Here is a 26,820-nt window from a genome sequence, read left to right as displayed (position 1 = left end):
ATGATGCTGATAGAAGATGGCAGGTCATTTAATGAAATCTCCCTGTATTACAGCACTAATAAACCAACTTGTTAAACTTCTAAAAGCAAATTAGATGGTTTTAAAATGAAGTGAAAATGCATTTAAGTGATAAATTAATTTACTTTATCTGAATGGCCAATACAGTGCTCAGCCTGTTTTTCCAAAATGTAGAGCCGACAAGCTGTTATTTTTAATGTTGCAATTAAAAAAAAAGTAAAGTTTTGTCTAATTTGGAAATTAACTTACTATAAATGGAAGCAATTAGTATGGGGTGAAAATGTACCACCCAAAAAGACATGGTTTTCTTTCAATGCAATGAAGTCTCATTTTAGCTTTTGTCTTGTGCACTGGCAAGTCTTTGACTAGTTTGTGGAAACATGGGGTTTAAAATGCTGCATTGTCTGCTCCTGCCTGAGTAAATCCTTCATTAATGCCTTCTATATTAAGTATGTCTGTCTGGGGCTGAAGTGTGATACTTTACAAACAGCTGAGAGTCTTTCTAAGGCATTCCTTCAGGAGTGCTTCTCGTGAATCAGCCTTTGCAAGGGCATGGCCGTGGTGTGGCTCCTTCTTCCCGCGCCCGCTAGACTAAGTCTGTCTTTCGGTTGAAGTCCCAGGAGAGCAAAAATGAAAGCTGAAGATGGCCGTGATGCACATCAGCCTGCTAAGACATGAGTCTGTTGTTGTTGCTCTCTTCAACTAGGAGAATAAAATTCCTTTCTCCTTGAAATTACAAAGTATTGAGAGATGCGCTTTTTTTTTTTTTTAGTAGCAGAAAAGGCATTCTCAGCAGGACCGAGGCTGTTGCTGCAGATTAAAAGAGCCCTGGGGAACAACTGGTTAACAGAAAGAAAACCAATGCAGTGCCCCTGTGTCTCTGTTTTGAGCTCCTACAGGGACAACTTTGCTCAGCAGTCATCGGTAGACGATCACCTTTGAAACTAACATTTTATCAAAGAACTGTAGTGGAGAGTTATAATAGTAATGGCAAATTTCTGCTCTTTTGTTTTTACTTTGTTCTGAATTGCGATAAAAGTAAAGCGCTCAACTTTTCATGACCGAGCACTGAGGAAGCGAGATAAAATGCAGAAAAAGATTTGAATTAGATTGACTGAAACTATCCCAACTATTTTTAATGTTTTATTAACTGTTTTTAACAAAGTATTTCAAACTGGAAATGGAAAATTGCTTTTTAAAATATTTCAAACTGAAATGTTTCCACAGTTTAAAAAAAAGTGGATTTTGGGTCTTGGTCAGAACTTTCCTGGTCTGATGAGTCATGTATTCCGGAACAAAAAATGTTTCCCTGAAAAATCCCTCCCCAAGTTCAAACATACTGACTAATATGCTGTTCAACTCTTTAGAGCAAAGTAAAAAATTATATTTTCTGAAGCAAATGAGACCTCCCTCTGATTTATCATAACCCTTGGCCTAACTCCGTGGTGTGCCGAATGCTGTCAGCTCTGATTGATTTGGTGGCAGTGGAAGACGGGCAGCAGCACATCGTCTGTTCGGGCACCTCCAGTGCTGCTGCTGGTGCTGCCGTCAGCTTTGCTGAGATAGTAAAACTCAGCGTGTTTGATGGGAGCTGTTACATCTCTTGTCTCATCAGCATCATGGTTTTCTGCGCTCCCATCCGCTGGCCGCAGCTGTGCAAAGCCACTGAAAGCTGTGGGTTTGCTCCAGAAGCCTCCCAGCTGGAGCTGGTTTGTACAACTGTGCCCCAGGAGACAGTCTGAACCTTACTCTGTGTGGTTATATGCAAGAAAAAGGCTCAGCTTGGTTCTTTGGGCAAAACCACGAATACACAGTGACATCTCCAAAGGACGCTGATCTGCGCTTAGGAGTAAAACCATCCTCAGGTCTGAGCCTGGTTTGGGTGCTGGGGCTGGGGCAGGAGCTGCCGTGGGCACCGTTGGGTGGCAGGTCTGAGCCCCAGTCAGTCAAGGAAAGAAGAAATTGCTTCCTTTTTTTCCTTTCAGGAAAAAACCCTCCACCTTGAAGGTTTTATTGGTTTTATTCTTTGTGGAATGGTTTCATCTTCATTCCTGCACATCTAGTGCCTGTCAGTAACATAAAGAGGGTGGTAGCAGCTACGTGGCCGCTTTGACGAGAGTCTTCAATGAGACTAAAAGCAGTAACATCACTTAAATGTAACAATACACAGTGGATCAAAATTAGTATCAGCATATGCCTGTTTGAGTTTTATTTTTAAAAAAATGTTTGCTGAATTTTATAAATTTTACCAAACTATTACTATTCCTTATAAAATTGTATTTCTGTTGTGCTATTCCCTGTACATCCCAACAGAGGCTCATGAGTACTAATTACATATTACAGAAGCCCTAGGATCATTGGGAAGGCTTGCATTATGTCAAGTTTGCAGCTGGAAAATGGAGGCATGGTTAATTAATTATTGTATCCTAGTCTGTGTGGTCAACAATGTTACAACAAGCAGAATTCAGAAATCCTGCTCTGATTGCTGATGACATAATATATATCCCTGACACTTCTTATGTATACTGCACCTTATGTATACTGCTACCTTTTTCTTCGAAGTTAACACTTTGGAAAGATCTCACTATTATTTCCATTTTGGAACTTTCATTTCGTGATTTTTGAATGGTTTTGCTAGGTACCTCATCTGTCGCAAAGCAAAAATCTCGGCTTTGCAGAAAAATATTGGTGCAGATGGCACCAAGTACCACATGTATACAGAGGTCAAATTCCCCTGTCCCAAACAGTAATCAGGTAATGTACTTAATACATAAATTCAGATAAAAACTAACTAGGTAAACTGCAGAAAATACAGGTGGACAAGATCACTGTATACACCATCCATCAAAGGTATTCATAGTTCCCCAGAGAGTTCATCCTGGAATACGGCAATGGCTGCCATCCTTTGGTGTCCAGTGACCAAAAAGGGGAGAATTCAGAGTATTTTCATAGATCTGGAGCTGAATTCAACGCATAAAAGTGTCTACAAAGCTAACAACTTCCAGAACTAAAGTTTAGTGCTATTTAGTTCCATTGACTTAAGCGAGGCTATGAGATACGGATGAAATCTTTCACCTACACAATGTCTTAGCAGGATTTGTCCTAATGGTGAAACTCATCTACTCTGTTTTGTGTTTCCCCAACCATTTCTTATGAACTCCTCATCACACGCAAAACAAAGTAAATAAGCTGTAAACCAAGTTAACTGCAGTTGAACTACAGGCATGGATAAAGTCAGGGTACAGTATCAGTCTTGCTTTTAGAGTATTTTAAAAGTACTGCTGCTGATAGGACAGTATCTATTCATATTATCTAAACAACTGTTAAAGAATATAAATATTAGAGTGGTTGCAACTATGCATTTCAAAAGCTATGTCTTTCATTCTGCAAAATACAACCTTTTTGCTTTCCGTGGGCAGAGTCAACTGCAGTTTGAGTTCATGCTGGTGGTAGCCCAGCGGGTCCCGTGAATTAAATCCCAGGCTGGGTAGTGATGTCATTCCCTCAGTTCTTTTTTAATCTCCTTTTTGTGCTGAGAGCAGCCATCTGTCCCCCTCCAAACAATGACGGAAGCAGCTGTGCATGGTGCGCCATCAGGAACAAAAGCTGCTGCTTCATATCAGAGGGCAGCGGGCTGCAGGTCGCAGGGAGTTATAAGGATATCAGGGTCAAATGACACCTGTACGGAAAAATAAAACCAGGATTATACAGCCTTTATGTGTTCATTCACTAGCAGAGAAGCGGGGTCACTCTTTGTCCGAGTTTTTCTCTAATGGCCATGGGAATGCGTATGTTTTTTCAAGAGGAGACGCACTGCTACTTGCCCATGGAGTAATGGAGGAACAAAACCAGCTTCAAGCAGCAGGCAAAGCAAACACAACACAAAACAATTCTTTCGAAGTGAACATAAAACAACTTGGATACATTCTGGTACTTTATACAAGTTCAAAGTGTGTGATCTCGAGTGGTTTGTGTATCCTATAACACGGTCTTATAAAAGTGTGGTGAACCATGCTTTTCATGTGCAGTCTGCAGCACACAGTAGTTCTCTTGCATCTTTGTGGGAAAAAGGAAGCTGAGTGAGGACCGAGCGCTGCTCAGAAGCCTCATTCAGGAGAAGAAGTTGGTTATGCATTGAGCTGCTTTTTCTGCAGGGTGAGCTGGAGGAGGGTGCATACTCCCAAGGATGAAATTGCCCATTCCTGCAGGTGGCTTTCTACTTTCTACCAACAAGTGATGGTAGTCCTGTCCCGACTATTCTCCTTCTGTGCTGGGTCCATAGGGAAAATAGAAGCTGATAGAGGTTTAAGCTATAGGAACCTTTCTTATATAGCAAGGGGGAACATAACATATGGGGTAAAGTTCATGCATATAATGAAATAGGTAAGTGATCACAGCTGAGTGCAGGGCCTCCTGTCTTTTCTTTAACCCCGTATCACTTTTGTCTGCATGGATTCCTGCTCTGTTTCTAAGCAAACACACATTCTGGAGCCATTAGTCAGAGATATACCAGGGGTCATACAGTTTACCACTTCTTTTGGGATGACAGTCCAGGATTTGACCGTCTCTCATGAACAGAGTGACATTCCTTGAAGCTTGATGGGACAGAAGCACTTATTTCCCAAACGGGTAAGCTGTAAACACCGTATGCTCCCACCTCAGGGGAACACATCCTGGGACATGGAGGCATTCGTGGATGTACAGCTGAGCTCAGATGAGTTGTGAGATAGCCATGTCTGGCTCAGCACCAAAACCAGTGATCTCCTCCATGCCACAGTTCCACTTACCCACCTAGAAAATGGTTTCCTATTGCCCTCTTTTTTTTTTTTTTGCCATACAATTCATAAAGAATACTGAAATAGAAGTTCACAGTCATAAAGCACAGCATTTTTATAAAACTAGCATTTCTCCTTTTTTTTTTTTCTTTTTGGTAAAGTGCAATGGCTCAGGCTTGTTAAAAAGTGTTCTTTCAACCTGAAAACATGTTGTGTTCTTATCTGCTAATTGCCTCCTTTGTGCCCTAAATGGCATGAATAATTCCTTTCACCTTATATTGTTTACCCAGTTTATGAGTTTTTGCAAGAAGAAGTCACAAGACACTACAATAGAAGGGGACAGAAGTATTACTAACGATGGCAAACACATGATTACATTTCTAGGTCCTTGCACTGTGTAGTTTACCTGAAGGTGTTGTGACTGCTAAGCAGCAAACTCAGTCATGCTGTCTGTAACTTTGAGGCTGAAGCTTTAGAGTTCCTTCATACCACCCAGAATCTGCCAAAACAGGAGTAAAAACCTGTTTGCTGCTTGATGCTGCTATTGGCACTGTCCTCCCTACAAATTGCTTATCATCTCCATCTCCCTGTGAGCGCTAAACGAACAGAGCATCACACCATTAAGAATCCACTCCTGAATTGCTGGTGTCCAGGAACAATTTCATAGATTGCCAGCTTTTTAGACAAGATGATCACCTGTTCATGAATGATCACTGGTTCACAAATTATTTGTTCTCTTTCACTTCCATAGATCTCTTCTTTAACCCGCATTAAAGTCTCTTGTTTTAAGCTGTCTTGAGCTCTGGCAAAACTTACGGCGCAGCGGTTGGTTCCTGAGACTGCCACAGCATACTTTACATTCTGGCAGCTCCCTCGGCGTCGCTTTACAGCCCCTCCAGAGATCAGCTGGCTTTGCTGAGTGGTTCGTGGCTCTGAACATAAATGCCGTTGCTGTCTGTGGTTTCTGGGAAACTTTCCTGAAGCCTGTTTTCCTCCCCATTTTGTCACAATCCCGGGAGGGGCAGATTTTTTCTTCTCTATATGAACAGAAGCTCTGACTGTGGACCGTAAGATTCAGCCTAGAGCGTATGCTGCAAGACTGAGTTGGTCTCACTCTGAGAGAAGTTTACTCCCACCAGCATATAGAATCAGAACTCGTGAGAAACAGAAGCACTTTCTGAATTTTATTTTTTGTATTGTATTTATTTTTGTTAAAAGTTTTACTGCGTACAGAGCAGATAGCCGGTTACTGTATTGCTTTGAGATAACACCTGCCTGTAGGGCATAGTAGTGTTTGAGACACAGAAATGAGAATTATCCCAAAAGTGTGGAGTTAGGTATTTGTGCACTGTCCTATGTGTGTGTCTGGGGGTGTGATGAGGCACATGGTCAAACATCCAGGCCTTACACCCACCAGCTATACAACACAGTAGCTGTATAGCACTGAGATTTATTATCAAGCTCATTCATTTGATGTCCTGACATTAAACAGACTTAATGCAGTCTCATGAAACATGGTCTTCAATTTAACCCCATGATTGAGCATGGCACCCAACCAGCTCCTTCAATGCAGAAGCAGTTATGGTTAATGACAACCCCACACGAGCCAGCTGAAAGGGCCCCGAGGGCAGGACTGCTGCCTCTAGCCCCTTTCCCATCCCTTCAAGGGCACTGCGCCATGCTCACAAGCAGCATCTTTCTCAGAGGGTGATTCTTGCCTTCCTCTCCCTCTCCCCAGACCGGGAAGTGAGCATGTTAACTTCTCCATTTCATTGTGGTAGCTCAGCAGGTTTGGCTCTAGTTCAAGCTCTGCAATCTCCGTGCAGGGCAATGACGGTTTTAATCAATGGCAAGCTGGCTTTCCTAAACAAAGTGCTGCTTCTTTAGAAAGGAAGAGCTTCATAGCGAAAATGGAAAAAGATGAACGGGTCAAATACATGTAGAGCTTATGTGGTGCAGAGCCAGCATCCGCTGGGGGTCTAGATAAAAACTGTAATGTTTACGGTATTTTTTTAAATCTCTGTGTCTTGACTAATAGTCCCGTATCTTGCAGAGAGCGTGAGTCACTTCCTTCTTAATTCAGAGAGGCCATTATATATCCTATTAAGTTCATTACGTTGCTAGGCTATTTCCTCTGTGGGTGAAATGTCAAAATACTGGTTACCTATAGAGTGAGCATCAGAAATTTGTATTAATTACAGACTGATTCCTCTATAGTTACACTTCTTGAAAAAGTTCATCCAATGAGCCAGATAAACCTATAAAAGGTACATGCAGCTGTGTAACAAATGATAGAGTAAACTGGGTATTCCATGTTTCCGGAGCATGAGTCTTAGCCAGATCTATGGTATGAACAATATTGATAACCAAAACAAAGTACAGTTATTATTCTAGAATTATTTATAGATATGGTTGACGCTTATAAAATAAATGGTTCCTTATTTAATTTATTCTAAAATTAAATAGATAATAGAAAAATAGAAATAGAAAATAGTTCAGAGAGAGATTAATCTTACCTAATTTTGGATATCTTAAAGTTATCTGTTTCTACCCAAGACATCTAATTTCTTATATGATCCATAAATGAGCTGCAAGAAGGCAATTCAAGCTCACCCATTTTAAACTTGGTTTGTGATAGAAAAGGATGAATCAGTCTCTGGAGGTTTCTGGTTTTCTCCTTTGGTTATAAAGAGACCAGATAACTGTTTTAGTTTAGACACCTGCCACCCATCCATCCATCCTATCCTTAAATGACTATTTGTTGGAAAAATACTGTTAGTTTTGTTCTCAACAAAAACAACATCATTGACAGAATAACGGGATCATTGCAGATTTTTTACAAATATCAGGATAAATACTATGTTTGAATTCTGGTTTGGCTACAGACCAGATGTTATCACAGATACACTTTAACTTACAGGTGTGATAACAGTACTTATTCACATATATTGCAGTCAAATTCAGTCAATCACATGCGTTGTATCCACAAAGAGAACAAGAAATAATTCAGAAATAAATTCACTGCAGTTTCCCTGAGAAAGCCCAATTGGCAGATGAAGTGGCTTCTGCCAGCCCCACTGTAGGGGACCTGGTGTTGCTCATGGCACCTCCGTGGCGGCAGCAATGGCAGCTGCCTCGCTTAGCCCTCACGCCCCCGCTCTTCCATCCCTCAGCTACCGTCTGGGTCATAACTATTAAACACAGAGGAGAGGCTCATGAACTTGGCCAGGAAAACGTCATTAATAACCTTGACAAGTATGGAGATAGATTGGGAAGGATAAAGGAGAGAGTGGGAGGAAAGGAAGTGGAGGCAATAAATAGGCTAGACCTGCTGTTACCATGTTAATCTCTACAGGGTTATTCGGGGAGAATCGCTGGATTAGTTCATCCTGTATCTAGATCCTTTCCTTATTTCTGGATTATTTCTTCCTTGATACCAACAGTGTATTTGTAATACAATGTATATTTACTACAGTTTACAAAAATGAGAAGTCAAAATACTATTTCAGACTCAAACACAACAGCGGATGTGAAATACACAGCTTAACGCATTGATACAGTTGCCTGACAACATAAAAGGTTTTAGACCACCCATTATTTTTTTAATTGGAGATTAATATGTAATTGCATACCACTTGATGTAACCTCCAGTTGTTGTTCCAAAATAGACAATAGTATATTATATTAATACTCTATAAGAAGCTTACAGCAGCTACTATTTTTAATAATAGTCTCACTAGTGCCTTCCTGATTCTACAGCACTTCACCTTTGGCTGTTGTATTGTTTGGTTCACTACATTGCTTTGAGAAAAATAATCATGATGTGTACAGAAAAATCTGTTTGAGAAGGATTTAGAAAGGGGATCTAAAGTTTAAGGGAGATTATATTTCCATTTGCTGTCGGTAAATTATGCCTTTTATCTGCAGGGGAGGGGATTGAATGCCCTGTTAGAAAGAAGTGCACGTAAATGACAACTGGTCACTGCGAAGCTAATAAACAGTCAATCACATTAATTGAGCAGAGGTGTAAAGATTAAAATTTTAATAATTTTAACTTAAGAGCATTTACTGCAGGAGTCCTCCTAAATTAGCAGTTCCTTTTGCTCTGAAGTGGGTTATCCTCAAAAGATAGGTGGGATTGGTGGTGATGGAGGTGCACTCAGGCTCTCTGGAATAGAAACCCAGTGTAGATAATCTGCTGCCGTAAACACGTATATTGTTGACAGCTCCTCAGACTCATGATTTGCAGAGGGACTGGTGGTTATTAAAATAAAAAGAAAATTGAAATTCTGAGGAGTAACAAGCAAAATTATAGCTGTATCTTAATCCTTTAAAAAAACCTGCAGTGCTTTTTTTTCACTCCAGCTCACCCAAAGGGAAGTTTTGTGCTGGAAGCAAGAGGCTGTTGGGTTTTCAGTGGACAAGACGGCACCTTTGAGGAGCCCAGATGGACCTGCGTTCAGGGGCAGCTCTCAGCGATTGCAGTTGGAGCTCTGTAGAACAGAGGAGGGTGGCAGCCAGTTAATGCTAATTTTTTTTGTGTATTTTTGATTCCCCGCGAGCAAGTAGATTGTGTTCTCCTCAAAAGCAAACCAGAGAGCAGCAGCAGCGGCTTGGTTTGTGTGCAGTCTGACTCCTTTCCTAACCCTGAGCTTTCCACTGTGGAGCCTCCTGGCCCCACTCACCTCTGCACTCCCTGTTCGCTGACGTCAAGAGCTTCCCGCCAAAGGGAGGGTTTCTGGGGAAAGTGGGTTTTGCAAGATGGGGTTGGCAAGTGCCACTTGGCAGGCATTGTGCTCTGCTTCGTGTTCAGTACGTTTTCTGCTTGGAGCTTGTTTCCTCCCACTGTTTCAGCAGCACAGAAGCCTTTTAATGGCAGCTCCCAGTGCCATGGCACAGGCTGGCAGCATTGTAGTATTGGCGAAGGCCTTTGGCTGACTAGCTTCCACCACCATTTCACCTACAATGCTCTGTGTTTTGCGAAGAGTCAGCCTCTTTGGTGTTGTCTCCTGAGCACATCGTGGGAAGGGCTCTGTGGGAGAAAAACCCGATAGCTGTGAGATTCCTGCACCATGTGTCATCTCCACGGCGTGTTTGCAATTGAGCAAACATAATCTGGCAGAGTACTGAGTATGCCGTGCCTGCGAGGAAACAGGCCTCTCTTTGACCTATGACTGTACCTATGTGCGGTGTTAAAGTGTATTTAGTTAGAGATCAGTCATGGATTTGTCACAATTCCTCATCACGGAGTAATCTCCCTTTCGCTTGTGGTGTCGTCCAAGGAGACATGCCCGTGCTGCTCCTCTGCCCGCCATAGTTGTGTCCTTCAGCAGGTAGAGCGGCGAGCCAAGGACCTGCCACTCAATACCCCATCCCTGCCAGCCCGTGTGGGCATGGCAGCGGCGGGTGGAGAGGAGCCATCGCTCCTGCAGCGTCTCTTCCTGGCATGCTGGAGATGGCACAGAGGAGCTGGGCGGCATGCAAAGTTCCCCCACCACTTTCTTCCAGTGAATCCTCAGCGCTGCCCACACCACTACAACAGAAATCGTGCCACATGTACAAAACCAAAAGCTTTTCATACTACAATTTGTTCTTTCCTACCCCCGAGGCCTTTGTTAGCAAACAAGCTGCCAGTGTTTGAGGGGAGAGACAATGGTGTGGCTCAGCCCGCTCGGCGAAGGCATGCTGGAAATGGCGCAACAGCCGAGTCGCCCTCTTCCCCCTCCTTTTTAACTTTATTATTCTAGTTCAGTGACATTTATTTTGCTGTAAATGCCCAATTTGCTATACAGTACATGTGTTTTTTTACAGAGAGACTAGTAAACTATTTTATATGTTACACAGAAATCCTTTGGTCTGAAAATGCAGATAACCTGTAGCTGCATTTCAGCCCTCACTAGCTTAGACATTTGGTGACAACCAGCAATAATATTCTTAGCTGCTGGCATTCTTCTCCTTAGCTGCAGGCTAACTTGCTAACTTGATCAAGAGATGCTCTTTAAATGAGTTTGCACCATGTGCAGTAAATTTTGTATTCAGAAAAAGGATAAAAGAGAGCACTGGGGTTGGCCTGTGGTATCAGTATGTTAGAACTGGCTGCTGCTAAGAATTTGTCATTGCTGCTGTTTGCGTTACATTTAGAAAGGGGTTATATACATGGTCCAGCTCATCTCAGTTTTACAGCACCATTTTAGACACCAAATGTGGTAGGGTTTTGCATGATTAAGCTTCTTAAGAAAACTCACTTTTGGCCTTCTGTACACATCCTGTGTTTGCAAAGGATCCCATTAAACAACTGTCTAAACAAGGCCCAAGCAAGGCAGAAAAAGCAACCTAGGGGATAAATAAATTTTCATATATGATAAACAGTAAATACTGATCTGCCTTAGTCATATGAACTTGTTTGTCTGAGTTCTCCTCCTCCAAGTCTAAGTTTCATGCTTCTGTGTGAACACTCAGAGTTTCCATTAAATATAGTACTGTATGTCTGATCCCAGGATGACACTGTGATACTCCAAAAATAGTTTAATAAATAGAAATTCCAAGATGTATCATCATAAGCCTGTGGCTTGAGTATCAAATCTGCCATGTTATGTAAAAAATACTGGTTATGTAATGGGACTTTTATCAGTCTAGTGACATATATACAAATATTCGAGCATTATTAGGAAACCGACCTCTCTCTGACTTTGGATCCGTTATGCTGGAAGTCAGAGAGAAAGTAGCTTATATGTATGTGGGGATTTAGATGCTGTAGCTTCAGAGCTAGTTTGAGGATTTTGTTCCCAATAAATGTAAATACATTTAAAATGGTACTGAGGAAGGAAACTGGAGTGTGATAAGAACTTCAAGCTGCTCCGAAGTTTCCTTCGTGAGGGTCCAAACCGAAGCCATTGCCACTGATGGGGTCAGAGATGTCCCTAAAACCAGTGCTCCTCATCTCTTGAAATACGTGGAGAACGAGCTGGGGAGCTATAGTCTGTCTTTATCTGCTGGAAAGCAGATAAAGGTCCTGAGCTAGCAGAAATCAGGACTCACTAGTGGGAGGACATATGGAAGAGCAGCAGGGATTTCCTCCAGGCAGGGCAATGTTCATGCATACATCACAGCCAGTTGTCACCGGTGGTCAGATAACAGTGCCGAGCCCTGGGGAAAGGCTGGCAGGCAGCAACTGCTTGGGGAGCAACGGGGGTTTGTGGAAATCCTCCCTATCGGGGAGCAGAGGCTTTGGAGTATGGGAGCACATAAAAAGAGGTGCTGTGAGTTACCTGGAAAAGAAAGGAATTAAGTGTGCTGTGCACAGAAGTGCGTGCATCATTTTATAGCTGAGAAGCTGATTTTGCAGGTAGCACAACTTCTTGAAAACCCTATGTAGGGCACTATCTGAAATTGCATGGCCTGATGTTACTGACAGCCGACCATCTGTCCCCATGGGCTTTCAAATCAGGAGAGCTTTGCTTTTACTAAGAGCAGGCAGTCTATGTGGTGGAGGTTTTAGTAAGTAAATTAGATGAACCTTCTGACTTTTCAGCCTGAGGTAAAAGCAGACTGAGAAAATAGAGGAAGTTCAACTTCACAAGTTAACATAAGTGAATTAAACACTTTATTTTCATGTATTTTCTGAGTAAGTTGAAGTGGGACATACTGTAAAAGGCTGATGTGCTCTTCAGTGTCTCTAGTTCAAACAGGCAGTTTTCCCAGTAGTGCTGGTAACCCCCCAGTTTGCTCTGTCGCAGCATCTTGAGCGTTAGACACACCTTAGAGAATTAAATCTCACAGTGCTCTGCCGAGCAAGTAACTCCTGTCCTCCTCGTAGGGGTGGAGAATGGACATACTCACTAAGGGAGCAGGAGAGGGGAACTGGAGGGAGTGAAGCCGGTGGGGAGGGGGCACCGAACGTGCTTCCCAGGGGATGCTCAGTGTTACACGTCTGTGTCTTGGGACAGGGAACTACCTGTCCATAAAGAAGTGAATCAGGTGTCCAAAGTAACACTGTAAGCTGTAGCACTGGCTGTTCAGGGCCCAGATCCCTCCTGTCCCTGGGCTTTAACTAGAAATCAGTTTTCCCCCCTCCCCAATCTATAGATGCACGTAACCAGAGCAATGGATGACTGCTCTTGCTACCTTGCAGACCCTGTTCTGCAAACAGGGCTGTGCACATGGCTTCCATGTGAAGCTCCCCTGCTGCCGTCACTCGCGTGCTGCACAGGGCTCGGGGGCTTCCTAGCCTGCATCCTCCCAGGTGGGCTTCCAGCTTTCCCTGACAGTGAGCTAACTCCGTGCTACCAAGCGCACACCAGCAAAATCACAGAATCCCAGAATGGTAGGGGTTGGAAGAGTCCTCTGAAAATGTTCTGGTTTAAAACATGGCATAAAAGTGCTATTAATGCTTGGAGTGCTGCTGGATTTTTCGCCTTGTACAGGATATGGGGAAAAAAAAAAAAAAAGGATTTTTAACCCTGTAAGATTAAACAATCATCATGGTCTTAAGGGCTTAATCTGTTGGCATGCAGACTGCTGGCTGATAAGTCTTTGAGTCTGAGTGTAATTGGATGCAGCATCGGATTCAGTTGTGTGGGCTTTCCTGGGGCTTTTTGTTTGTTTGTTCATTTTTAACACGCTGTGGAGTTGAAGCGAGCTGTCCCTGGAAATGCCTTTGGGCGTGAAGCTGTAGCGCTTTCCACTCCCCGGCCGGTATTTCAGCAGCACCTAGCCGGAGACCACCACTCGGGGAGGGGCGGGGGGGAGAAGGTTGCTCAGTGTATGAATTCGGGCTATTGTTCGAGGCACACATCTGCCTTAAGAAATCGCACGGCACAGGCCGTTACTTATTCAGATGCAGAAGCTCCTTCCATCCCACAAGACGGCCCATTCAAGTCACATGCCAGAGGTCTCGGCAGAATGGGCTGCAGCTGCTTCAAATCTGCTGTCTAACATCAGAAGCAGTTGGACAAACTGTACCGTACTGACTACAGTCAGGCTCCCGGGAGCCAAGGAAGACAGGGAAAAGATTTGGGATCCCAGCGCTATGTTCTCGGAGGATCTGTGGCTGGAAAATAATGAGAAAAACTGTGCCGTTGTTCACAAGTCGAAGAGAGGAAGGAAGCGCCAAGAGCTCCTGGCCGTGGCCCTGGGGGTGAAGGTGGGAGTCAAGGGGGCACTTTTGTGGCAACCTCTGAAACTCTTTGCCTATTCACAGATCACCTCCTTGGTCAGAAGAGCAGCCTTAACTCAAAACGACAACCACTTCAACTATGAAAAAGCACACAATTTTAAGGTAAGCACAACTTCCTATTATTTTCGGCTAAAAAGTTCTGTTTAGATGGCTCACATTTTATTTTTTGCTGTGATGGGATTTTCACACACCAATCTATACCAGCTTTGAGAAAAGTGTTAAAAAAGCATTTCTCTTTATACTTTAAGTTCCCTTGACTGCATTCTTAATATGCTTTTACATAGACACTTAATCCAAATAACGGCTTTGCTACTCACTCCACTAATTAACTGGCATTTTAGCTCTTTTTGCCCAGATTCAGTTTTCTTTTTTGTTCAGAAGCAAAAAGTACTTCATATTGATTGTCTTTAAAGTGTATCCGGTTTTAAATGAGAAAAAGGCCCCTTTTCAAAATCTACCTATTATCAGAAGCCATTAGCATTTTACCAGCAAACATTTTGGACCCAATTTTAGGTGCTCCCTAACAATAAAGCAGAGCACGGCGGTGGTATTGTCTCCCAGCTTTTGTTCCACCACCATATGCTAAGGAAATGCCCTCAGAGCCCCATTGAGCTATAGGATCTGAGCTTGTGTTTGCTTGTCAAACTAAACCAAATAGCTGGACAAACACAGGGATGTTTAAATGGATCATCTTTTTGCTGTCTTACATAGAAAATGTGATTCTTAGGGTTCCCCCCCCCCCCCCCCAAGTGCTGTGTCTGGCATGCTGCAGCAGGGAAGTGACTCAGCTTTGGAAACAGACCTTCCAGGCAGCTTGTACTAAAATGTTTTGCCAAAAGGATTGTGCTGGTTTTAGAGTATGCCAGCCAGTTACATATCTAATGCTGTCAAATTGTGGTTTGGTGCTTATCGGGATGGATACAGAGGGGATAAGAGGCAGAAACAAGACAAGAAAGGAATCTCAGCTTTGAAACCTCAGTTTACTTAATGCTCACTGAGGATGCTGATCTGGGTCACTGTCAGAATAGTTCAACTCATTAGCAGAAAGAGAATTTTCTGATAGTCATCTTGGTCCTATCAAAAAAGGAGAAGTGCTGATTAAAATGATTTCACCGATTTCCTGGTTTAGCAAAAAAGCTTCACTTCTTATTTTTCTACATACTCTGCTGTGCAGACATTGCTGTCCTCTGCAGTGCTTCTGCTGTAGTTGGTAAATCAACAATTTAATATTAGTGAGCAAAGCAAATAATAGCATCCCTCTTCTCATTCCCCCTCCTTGACCCACTCTACAGAAAAGTCAGTATCTCACTGATCAGCACTGAAGGAAATAGGGGAAATACTCTGTGTTTTCTTGCTTGATTAAACCAGCTTTCATACTTTCTGGGTTTTGCCCTCATTATCATTTTAATATCAAAACTATTTTAGTTTAACGAGAAAATATTTTCTCATGACTGAGACTTTTTTCCACTTTGACCCATGCATTCTTTCCTCTTCAAAATTCCCCTTGTTTTGGCTTTGATTTATAATTGGACATGTGCCCAGTTAACTTTGCGTTTGCACAATCTAGCTGTTGTACAGTCTCTGTTCCTTTCTGTTTCAAAAGAATCATACTCTAACTGGAAAATAACATGATTAAAATACATATGTATTCAAAGGCTTGACAGCAGAAAATTATTCTTTTATCCTAGTAAAGGCAATAAAAAACTTAAGGAAGAAACATTTTTTTAAAAATTGTCCAGAAAGACCAGTCAAAAGTGTTACATTTACATAATGAACAGATATGTTCACTATGTAAATACAGTAAGTTTTCCAAACCAATATATTAGAACATGTCTAGTTGTTGAACAAAAAATGTGGATAGAATGCTTAGAGTAGAATATTTAGATTTAAATGATGGCTAAATTCAAGTCTAATCTCTTTAATTTATTCTATATTCATTACACAAAAGGGTTAAGAAATTATTTAAAAGAGAAAGAATGGCTTTATGGGTCTTGGGGCAAAATTCTTAATGGCTTTTGACAGCACTCAGGCTATGATGATACGGCATTTATCTGAAGGAAAATGCTATTTTGCAGACATTCAAAGAGTTGTCTTCCCCATTTTTAGTTGAATACTGACACGTATTGTATCATTCATCTCAGTTCATAGGGACAAAGGTTACATGTCACAGTGTCCCTCATAATCTTGTCATAGGCAATTCTTCATGAATGAACAGATACTCTTTAGCTCTTGTCCTTTAGCCATGAAGAATCTTAAAAACGAAGGGCACGTTTTTAGTGAAGCTAATGAGATTTTTGTAGATCTTATACTGAAGATCTTACCTACTGGAAGAGAGAAGGAACAAAAGGAAGAAATAGACTCAATGCACAAATTCAGAGCAAGGATGGCTCTCCCTCCATCCTTTCCAAGCTAATAAGCTAATACAAAGGTTAAAAAGGAGCGTTGGAGTTTGGAGTCTGAAGGCACCAGGTTATGCCCTTCTGAGCATCCATGCTTTCTCCTTCAGCCTTTCTTCCAAATTTCAAGGCACTCAAGGCAAATGAACAAAAAAAGATTGAGTATCCAGACTGATTTGTTAAGCTAGGTTCATCCTGAGCACACAACGCAGTCACATGGATTTAGGTTTGGAGCTGGCGTCTGTCTGGCGGAACAACTTTGCATAAGCCAGTGTAGACATACCATAATTCAGGAAAGAGAATAAATCTCTGAAGCCCTGTTTAGAAAAACACAGAGGTATTTCTGTAACTATGTGGGCGTCAGCCTAACTGGATCACAAAGTCCTCTTGCATTTCGTTATAGTTAGGATCCAGCAGGGTCTTTGGGATGTGCTTTACCTGCCAACTTCAGTGGGGTCCCACCTGGTGGTGAGGTCAACCTCATATCCGAGGGCAACAGCGTAGAGTTTGAGGATGCTCCACACGTTTTGTTCTAGGCTGGGAATTCATGAGAGGGCCTCTGTGCTGCTTTAAGTGAGCAAATACAGCTGAAGAATGGGCATTTACCACAATATTGTGCCTGTTTGCCACTATAGCATGGGCAGATCCCATTTGCAGGCGGGCTAGTGGAGTAAAGGCAGCTGATTATGGACAAGTCAGAAGATCTGCTGGGAGAAAGGAGGCTCTGGGATAAATTTCCCCTTGTGTTAATCACTGCAGATGAACACTGCTTCTGGGAGACAAAGGGTTTGGGGGAGGCATTTTTTACAGACATCATGAAGATTATGTGTATGTATTTAAACAAAAATAACAGCAGAGTCAGCTTTTCTTCCTTGCAGACGGCTCAGGTTCAGCAGGAGTCCACAGGAGAGTACAAATGTGCATGTATTCAGATGAAAGTCTGAAAAAACTTATTTTCTTTGGAGACAAACAGAAAAATCTTCAAACCCAGTCACATAAACAACAAAATTGTCTCTGAAACAGCATTATATAATGCCAATAAAAAACACATGCGTTTCAATTCAAGGCAATTTTTTAGTTTGTTTCTGCAATATTGCTTAAGGGATTCTTTTGTTTTGCCACTGTATTGGCACTCCTTAACTTTGGTCTCAGTTTCTCCCTCTGTGAAGATGGCTCAGACACAGACTAAAACCAAATGAGATAGCACCCACGGGGGGAATTCTGCTGTTTGGAAGCAAGGGCACCAGAGGGCTGAAGGACGAAGGGGAGAGCACAGGAAGGCAGTAAGAAGAGACATGCGGTGTAGTATTGGGTCAGACTGGCCAGCAGAGAAAAGAGGATGAATGTAAGAAAACAACTTTTCATTGAAAGAGCTGGAAAGGAAACAGAGTGAAGAAGTTAGGAGTTAGACATTGTGGAAAGAAAATGAAAGACTGAACAAGAAAAGTACAGTGTATAGTCTGAAACACCGTGGTGTTGGCTTATATGAAGAAAAACTTCCCTGTAAATTATTTTTTAAAGTTGGAATTGTCAGCTGTAGCCCAAGCAGCCTGAGCCTATGCTGTGTGGACAGAGAGGTCTCCTGAGACTGCAGGATGGGGCAGGGACCAGTAGTGAATAGATCTTGATCATATTTCCAAAAAATCTAAGCCCAGTCCATTTGTAATGATGCAGTTACAAAGGATGGGGCAAAAACTAAGAACACATCTCAAAAACCTAAGACCTGCCTTGTTTGAAATAGAGATGAGGCCAATCTTGCAGGCAAAATTCCCATTTACCATTCAAAATTGTGTTGTGCAAGCTTTGGACTGCATTCAAGTGTTGTGTTCGTAAGAACAGACTTCCTTCATTATTTCTTTAAAATTAATGGCAAGCCATAAGACACATAGTTCAAATCTGCATCTTAAGAGATTTTTTGCACCTTCATCTAGAAACTTTTGAAGATCTCCCTTTTTCAGTTAGAGATAGCGAATATTTCCCTGTTTCAACTTGACCAGAAACCACCAAGACTAGCTTTTCACAGGGCATTTCAGCTGGGAACTTGCCATTTGAGCTAAAACACAGATCTGTGAAAATTGAAGTGGATGAATAAAGAGAACTAAACATTTGAAGGCCACCAAGCTGAAGGGAACGAGGGAAGGGTGCACAGTCAGCACTTCTCAGATGGATCCCTCAGTCAGCGTTGATGACTTTCCCATTTATGACAGGAGAGATCAAGGAATAATCAGCTACCGTTTGCTAAATATGCCACAGCGAGATCAGCTGAAATAAGCTTTATGTAAAGTAAGCAAGTAGGCCCCAAATATCCTAGCAACTGTGATGGACTTTAAATATGAAATGGTGCGGTTTTAAAAATCCTGAATGAGCTTTTACAGCCACTTTTCACAAAGTTAGCTTTTGTAAACCGTTGCAAAGCAGGACACATAGTTAGCTATCTTCCCACTGCAGATGATTTTCACCCACAATTAAATGCAGGTGCAGACCTACTAATTATGTGGTTATCAGTCTAAAAATGGTGAAGATGCAGACATAATTAGTTCGTACCCGTAGTTTTGTATGCACTGAAGGTCACATAGAGCACATGCCTGAAACTCAGGTCACCAGCTGATGTTAGGTACAGTTATTTACCCCCACTAAAAGCTGTGTCTGAAATTCATGCTACCCACCCTGCAAAATAAAATTAAGATGAAATGAGAAAGTATGTGTGTATAATCTGTCTATCTATCTATCTATCTAAAACGTTATTGCAAAGTGTTGTTTCCCAGAGATACACATTTTTCTGAGAGGCAAAATACCATCTAAAAAATTAAATATGACCAGTCAGACATTCCAGTTTTGACCTTTTACTATGAAAAGAGAGGAAGAATTACTATTGCTTTAAACTTATTCACACAATCATTGACTGTGAGTAGTTGGTCAGGAGTCATTTGTGGTCAGGCTCACATTTTTATCACTAAATCAGAAAGAGAGGTCTGTATTAAAATCACAATACTTCATCTTCCTGGGGAATGGACTCGAGTACAGGCTTGTTTAGGTGTAATCCTGCAGGGGCAAAAACATTAGCAAGCCAAATGGTTGGCTTAAAACTTCACAAAGTTTATTTGAAAAGGGCAATGACCATTTTTTTACTCTGTGAAAAGTAAAGAGCAGCTTTCTCCATCCCAGAGGATGGAAGTGGCCTTTCAGCCATCCACCCAATGGGTAAACAAGAGCAGAGGGAAGGAAGAGGAAGCATTAGCAGCTGGAGTGTGTATGATTTATGTTTTGTTAATCTCAATTAAGTCTCTGGCCAGAACTAGCTCATACCATGTCCATTCACACAGGCGTAGACCTCATTATTTACTCTTCTTTTCAATGAAAATGAAATGCTTATTTTACCAGAACATACATCTCAAATGAAAATGTCTTCCACTGTAGCCTTTGCAAAAGTAGTGAAGGAAACAGCGGTGATGTGCAAAACCTGGCTGGGGAGCCGTAGGCTCTGTCAGCACACAGGTCATTTTATTCCTCCTTATTTACTCCTGTGTGGACTGCAGCAACATGAAGTTCAGTCTACTGAGCCTACTGACATCTTTTCCCTATGTGAGTTCAGTTTACTTGCTAGAGTGGGGAAGGGTGTTGTTTGCTTTTCTCATTAATTGATTCCAGTGTGCAAAATCAGATCATTAGCCAACCGCTGCCTGGAGTGGCTGCACAAATCATTCATCCCTGATACAGATTTACAGCAATCATTTCCAGTTTTGTTCAATGTTGTTGCATAGAAATGCATGTGTAACACCATAGCTGTAGTGCGTTCAAACCCGAGTGGTGCTCTGAGAACATGGGTCTTCATCAGATCTGAAGTCACACACGGTTATGGGGAACCAGAACGCGGTGCGCTGGAAGGGACTTTCTGTCACTGGATTTCCCCTACTTTCAAATGATCTGTTGAAGAGCATTTGAATCTCAGAAACATTGCTGTTTTGTCTGAACTGGTCAAATAAAAGTACTGACTACAGTTCCTTGGATTGTTGGTTTTACTTTTTCCCCTTTGACTAGTGAACCTGGTTTCCTCCCCTCCGCTATAGCTAAAATGTCAGCTAGCAAAAATTACTTGTTTTCAGTGTCATACACAGCCTGGTTCTCTGTTATGTTAAGCCTATTGAAAGATAAATTTCAAGATCAAAGCAAATTTCTGTTCCCGTGGTTTATTTCATCTAGACTTTGGAAAGATGTGGGCACTGTGTGCTAAAGATTTACTCCTACTGAGTCTTCTGTTGTTTATCCATTTCAGTTGTTCCATCTGTCAGACCATCTGCCTCCCAATGACCCCATTTTTTTTTTTTCCCCATTTGTATTACAGGTCCATACGTTTCGAGGTCCGCACTGGTGTGAATACTGCGCCAACTTCATGTGGGGTCTCATCGCTCAGGGAGTGAGGTGTTCAGGTAGCCCTTCAACATTTTCTGTCATTCTCTTGAAATGTTCAGACATCTCTCCCACCCCCAGCCTGTACTCCCTGCAGGAGGGAGAGTAGGGATTACTTTACAGAACAAGGCAAGAAACCCTCCTGCTCAAATTAAAGTATTCTCATTTTCCCCATTAGCTGGTTTAGAAATGAAGCCACCAGCCCTTGGTTGCTGAGGTTGACATCCTTTCGGTCATCTGTGTGCCTTGGTGTATACATTAAGAATTGATCTTTATGGTTAAGTTATCTCTGATATTTTTTTATGTCTTAAGAAACAAGCCCTGGAAATGGCAGAGCCAACCAGCAGCTAGGCTTCATAACTCATATTTTTGCCACCAATTGCTGAGAAGTGCCCTTGTCTGCAAAAAGACTGTCACCTCTTTCCTATAAAAATACCATGAGTTGCTGCAAGCCTGAAGTGTCCCACCTCGAGGGAAAGCAAAAAATATGACCTTCATTTTCCTGGAAAGATCAGTTTTCTGGTGCCTCTGTAACTGTATTAGCATTTTAATAGTGTTTTAATTATTTTAAATTTGTTTGTTCTTTTGTGAAAAATAATCATCATGGAAAAATGCAATAATCATCACATCATGAGCTTTTGGATTCAGCAAGAGAAATAGTATTCGGTGCATTGCAAATGTGGTTTCATAACTTCTTTCTACAGACCTTCAATCCCTTCCATGTCTCACCTGAATATCCTTCTGTCTTACCTCTCCCTGTCCTGACCTCCAGGCACTCCTGATCTCAGACTGGCACCGAACACATCTGACCCTGACATCTGCCTTTCATGGGTAGAAGAGGTGGTTGTTATCTAAAATTTAGACCACGGTTCGAAGGATCTAAATACCTTTCACAAATGCAGTTTTAATAAGTGCAGTCTCAGCTATGGCTACAACCTGTCTGCCTGTAGATAGGTAATGGTAATGTAAAGAATATGAGAAGGACATTAAAAAAGAGGAAAATGAATAGTAGTTTCATTTTCAAGCTATTTGACTTTAAACACAAGTGTGCAAAACCTGACCTCACTAATGCATAGTGTTGTATTTGTTCACATACATAAAATATTAAACTTATGAAAAGGCTTATTTATTTAGTATGACACATAATATTCTCCCTCATTAAATTACCAACATTTAACTCTAAGTAGACAGATGCATTTGGATTTAACTTCACATGCTTGGAGAACAGCACTGAAAACAATACGATGAGGATCCGAACTGCAGCTGCTCACATTTGTTGAGATTTTGCAGAACAGTAATGTATTATGCAGTAATAACTGTATGGAGAAACACACAAAAAACCCACCCAATTCCATTAAATGTGTAGGTGTGTTTGCAGTGATTATACGATTTTGCTTAATATTTTATAGAGAATAATACTGAAATATGCTGCAAGTAAAAGAGTCGTGTTTACATTTTTAATAGCTTGGGCAGTAAATCAACATGAAAAAAACAGTAAGTAACTTGCTAGTGATGATATTAGACATGTTAAGTTATCCCAAAGGGTACCATCAGTGATGGGAATGACTGAGAAGGCATTAAAACAGGCATCAGAGTTATGTGAGATAATGTAACTCACGATGGTGGTGTTAGCTTTACTGAGGATTATAAATTCATTTGGCTGAGTATTTGGATCTATTAGAAAAATTGAATTTGTGGAGATCAAGCAGTGATGTTTAAGTTGACAGAAACCCACCTGTGCAACCAAGAGTAGGATTTGACTCTGGAGTAAGACACCAAGAACCATTTGTAAAATTAATCACTTTTTTTTTACATCATGCCTTTCACAGCATTTCATATGCCTAAACTGACCTACAGACTAAACACAGGGGACACTTTAGTCACCAGTGGAGCGATGAGACAAGGATGGGGAGGCTGCTGATGTGGCTGAGTGAGCCAAAATGTGATACTGCAGGAATGTGGAAAGGGAAGGGAGGCAGGCTAACTCAAAGCACTGTCCCAGCTTGAGTGCTCAGGTGAATCTTAGATCCTTCGCCCGTTAGCAGTGCTAAGCCACAAGCTGGCTGGCAGAAGACAGTCATTACCATGCTGATTTTATAAAAGGCTAAACTAAAATACTGAGAAGTTAAGTCCCACACATTCAAATGCAACACCTAGAGCTACGTGTCCGGCGGTGAACTGACCCAGACCACACTAGTGGTCACCTACGGCTCAGAGGGGTGTGAGGGACATCCAGAGCGTTTATAGCTTTTTAACAACTCTGCTGGAGTTCACTTTGCCCACCATAAGTTTTTTACAGATTTCCATGCTTGTCTGTCTCATCTCCATCTTGTTTATTCTAGCTTTGCTGACTGACAGGGAAGTTATGCCCCTTGCTTGATGTGGCCCAAGGAAATAAATTGTTAGACAAGACTTACCGACATTAGTGTTAATTAACTAACCTGGCTAACTTTGTTTACAGACTGCGGGTTGAACGTACATAAGCAGTGCTCCAAATACGTGCCCAACGACTGCCAACCAGACCTGAAGAGGATAAAGCGAGTCTACTGCTGCGATCTCACCACGCTAGTGAAAGCCCACAATACCCAGAGGCCGATGGTTGTGGATTCCTGCATTCGAGAGATCGAAGCGAGAGGTTTGTGTACTTAGGAAAGCAGGAGACACAATTAAATGATGACTTGAATTACGTGCTAAGCTGGGACGGGGTAGTATGCGCATGCATGTTGAAGACAGGAGAAGAGAAGGGTTTTTTTAGTGTAGGTAATACATTGCTTTGCATTAGCGAGTAAAATTAAATCATGGCATTTCATAATGCAATTTCCTGAAATGTTTTCTGAAAACATGTCAAAACATGTTACGTTACACTTCTGAAAGGGGTGAACTTTAAAGTGAACTTTAAGTTCATGTTTATATGTCTTTTTTCATTATTTTCTTTTAACATACCTAGGGACACTTCCAATTTCACAGTAATCAGTTTAAATCAAATCCCTTATTAATAACCTTTCTGGACATTACAGGCAAGAGAACACAAGTGACTGGAAGTGACTCAGACAAGTGAGGTCTCAGTCCGTGGCGCTTTGTTGTACGCCACAAACTGCGCAGGGTTTCGCATGATGCTCAGTTACTGACTGACGGATACCATGGCTCAGGCAGCATGTCACAGCCAAAACTCCAGCTTGTGACAGGTTTTTGGTGTGGAGAAGGGTGCCAGGTTGAAGAAATACCATATCCCCTCCAACATAACACACTAACGATCACGTATATTTGCTTTGGATAGCAAATGCTTATGTTGTGCTGCCCAATAAGCCAAATTTCTCTGTTAGTCATAGCTTCAGCACAGGAATCTCATAATGTTGAATTCATGGCATCCATGGTAATCTGCATGGCAACACACTGAATACTAGCGATAGGGATTTCAAAGCTACGCATCATCTACTGAAATGAATCAAAGATTTACAAGTAAATCCCCTGCACTGCTCTGTAAAGCTCTACCAGGATTGTATAATCATTGCAGGGACAAATAGAAAGAATAGTTTGGACTAAGACAGAAGAGCTTTACTCCGATGATATAGCAGGAAGCTACATTGCATTTGAGATCTAATCACTTGTACATTTATTGATTAAGAGAAAATCTGCTGCCTGCTCTCTGTTTTTTTCTACATCTTTAAATTTCTTTCTTTAATTGCCATGGAACTATGCAAGATTCTGATTTCGTTCTTAACAAAGCGTATCGGATCTTATAAATAGGTTAGCACTGTCCATAGTCACAATAAGAAGTTCTGGGATTAAAATAAATAGCGTGTGTGTAGCTTTGCTTGGCTAGTTCTGCCAGCTCTGCTGGGCTGCCCTGCATTTCATGTTGGTGTGGAGCAACGGGGGGAGAGTTGTGCAAGTGAGCAGGTTCCTTGTGGTGAAAGAACAGCAGAAGGGATGTACTGATGTGGAGAAGAACAGTATCCATCACATCTGTCAGCTGTGTATAAGTAAAAGCTGACAGCAAAACTGGGAACAAACGTGCTCATAGGGAAAGGCAGTCTCTTGCTTGCATTGCTATTTATCATTAAGCAACCAGTAAAAGGAAAGGAGACTGCTAAAGCTTTATTAATTCTAGCCAAATCCAGGAAAATCTCCCACATAAAATGAATAAATCATGACAACATCACATGCCTCACCATTAGCAAATTGCAATATTTTCCTCTAACATAATCAGCCATACCTAACAAAATCAGAAAGTATAAATTCTAAAATTCTTTAATCCTTTAAAAAACAATTTTAAATTATCTTGATTCTTCCTTAAATGCTCCAGAGTTTCACATGACAATATTTTGCTACACTTACTAGATCTGTTATTCTTGCTTTATTGTTTTTAAGCCTGAATATTTGTTCGTTGCTGAAGCAAAGTTAACCAGGAACTTTTTGTTTCAGGTTTAAAGTCCGAGGGCCTCTATAGAGTGTCAGGCTTCACTGAGCACATTGAAGATGTGAAAATGGCCTTTGATCGAGGTATACCATTTTTAAAACTTGTACAATTTTAATCTAGGCTTTCAATTCTAGTACTTTTCAGTTCTTTTAGGGTTTATATAATAGCATGTTAATGAAACTCGCATATAAGCAGAAGTACCAAAAGCAACAGTCTTTTCTGAGTTCTTAAATTAATCTCTAGTGTTTTTCATAAGAAGAAATCGTATTTCATAGTTGGAAGGAATAATTAAACACTAAGTAATGGTAGGCAGAAGGCTAAGTGCTCAGGGGACTGAATGATTGCTCAACATAGCAGCACAGCCTAGGGTCCTAGTTCAAGTACAAGCCTAGACAGAACCAGGGGAAAGTTCTTAGTTCTATCTTTAGTAGACTCAGTGCTTTACAGTACGATAATCTATTCATGAGTTTAAGAACCAGGAACTCCAACTGGGAAGTCATTCTGCGTGTAGCCTTGTAGAAGGCACTGCACCACTGTGCATGCGATTGCATCTGCACAACAGCTGAGAGGAGCATTGAGGAGATTGGTTGTACAGCATATTGAAAAAATAATAATTAAAACACTGCCTGATTACCGCCCTAGTAGCCCTTCTGAATTGATTTAGCTGATTATGTTGGTTCTGGTTGTGCACACAGTGTTTGCACACAGGACTAATTTTTAGATGTAAGTGGGGGCAGAGTAGGGCCATCATCAACAGAAAACACATTTTCAGGTATACTTAAGAAATTATATAAATATTATTCTCCTTTCCCATAAGTAGTGTTTTTCTTCCTACTTAATTTTTTCAGGTATCACCTCTGCCGTGTTAGGGAATAGGGTCAGACACAGCCCAGTGATCACAAGCCCATGGGGACAAGGCAGGTCCAGGTCAAGCCAGAAAGTCAGCCTGCGGGTCAGGGTACCAACCGGAAGGGTGCACGGCACAGGCACAGCCATGACGCAGCTGGAGACAGCTATGATGTCGCTCAGGCAGGCACTGGGGGCCCAGGGGCAGGAGGTGTGGGGGCTCCAGGGGAGGATCCGCCGGGCCAGCAAGGTCTGTGGGTGGCACATCTTACTGTGCCTGAATACTTTTTTGTTTGGAGACAGTTCGTCATGCAGACGTCACTGGTGAAGAAAGTCCAGCTGGGAGTTTCCAAAGTGACTGTTTCATGCTATACCAAAATATCCTTTAAAAAATAATACATATTTTAAAATGTGCTGGAAGTGCAGTTGTGAACACATGCATATACACGCATAGGTCAGCCATGATTTGGGAGAAAGATGCAGAGTGATGTGACTGCTGTCACAGGAAGATAACATGTTCTCGATGTCCCACATGAAGCAGTGCTACCGAGAGGGTCCTCCTAGGTCCCACTCTGCTCCCTGCAGGTAGATCTGGCCTAACAAACCCTTCTGTTCTGTGCGTTAATTCTCCTCTAAGTATACCAACTCGAATGAAACCTAAAAGGAGAAGCACAGGTTGAAGAGGGAAGTGTTTGAAGAAAGCAGATGGAAATTCATGTCTGAGCATGACTTCAGCACTGCTGCAGCTGTAGTTCCTTTGCAAATGCTTCAAACTATTGGAGC

General features: G+C 41.7%; 1 protein-coding gene and 1 long non-coding RNA gene across 2 annotated transcripts in view; one reads left to right on the top strand and one right to left on the bottom strand.

The window, feature by feature from the left end:
* Positions 1–26,820, top strand: part of CHN2 (chimerin 2) — a 167,958-nt gene that overhangs the window by 128,437 nt on the left and 12,701 nt on the right. Inside the window, exons 7-10 of the mRNA XM_075745910.1 lie at positions 13,993–14,070; positions 20,707–20,791; positions 23,233–23,406; positions 25,197–25,274. Of these exons, the coding sequence (XP_075602025.1) occupies positions 13,993–14,070; positions 20,707–20,791; positions 23,233–23,406; positions 25,197–25,274 (415 nt within the window). The remainder of the gene's footprint in view (positions 1–13,992; positions 14,071–20,706; positions 20,792–23,232; positions 23,407–25,196; positions 25,275–26,820) is intronic.
* LOC142600545 (uncharacterized) lies at positions 6,009–9,747 on the bottom strand. Its single transcript, XR_012834090.1, has 2 exons — positions 9,479–9,747; positions 6,009–6,957 (listed from the first exon to the last, which is right to left on the bottom strand). It is a non-coding gene; the product is annotated as an uncharacterized LOC142600545 (long non-coding RNA).

This window comes from Balearica regulorum, chromosome 2, assembly GCF_011004875.1.
Source record: "Balearica regulorum gibbericeps isolate bBalReg1 chromosome 2, bBalReg1.pri, whole genome shotgun sequence".
NCBI classification, from domain to species: domain Eukaryota; kingdom Metazoa; phylum Chordata; class Aves; order Gruiformes; family Gruidae; genus Balearica; species Balearica regulorum.
Note: the sequence above shows the minus strand (reverse complement) of the source record. Positions and strands in the feature narration are given on the sequence as shown.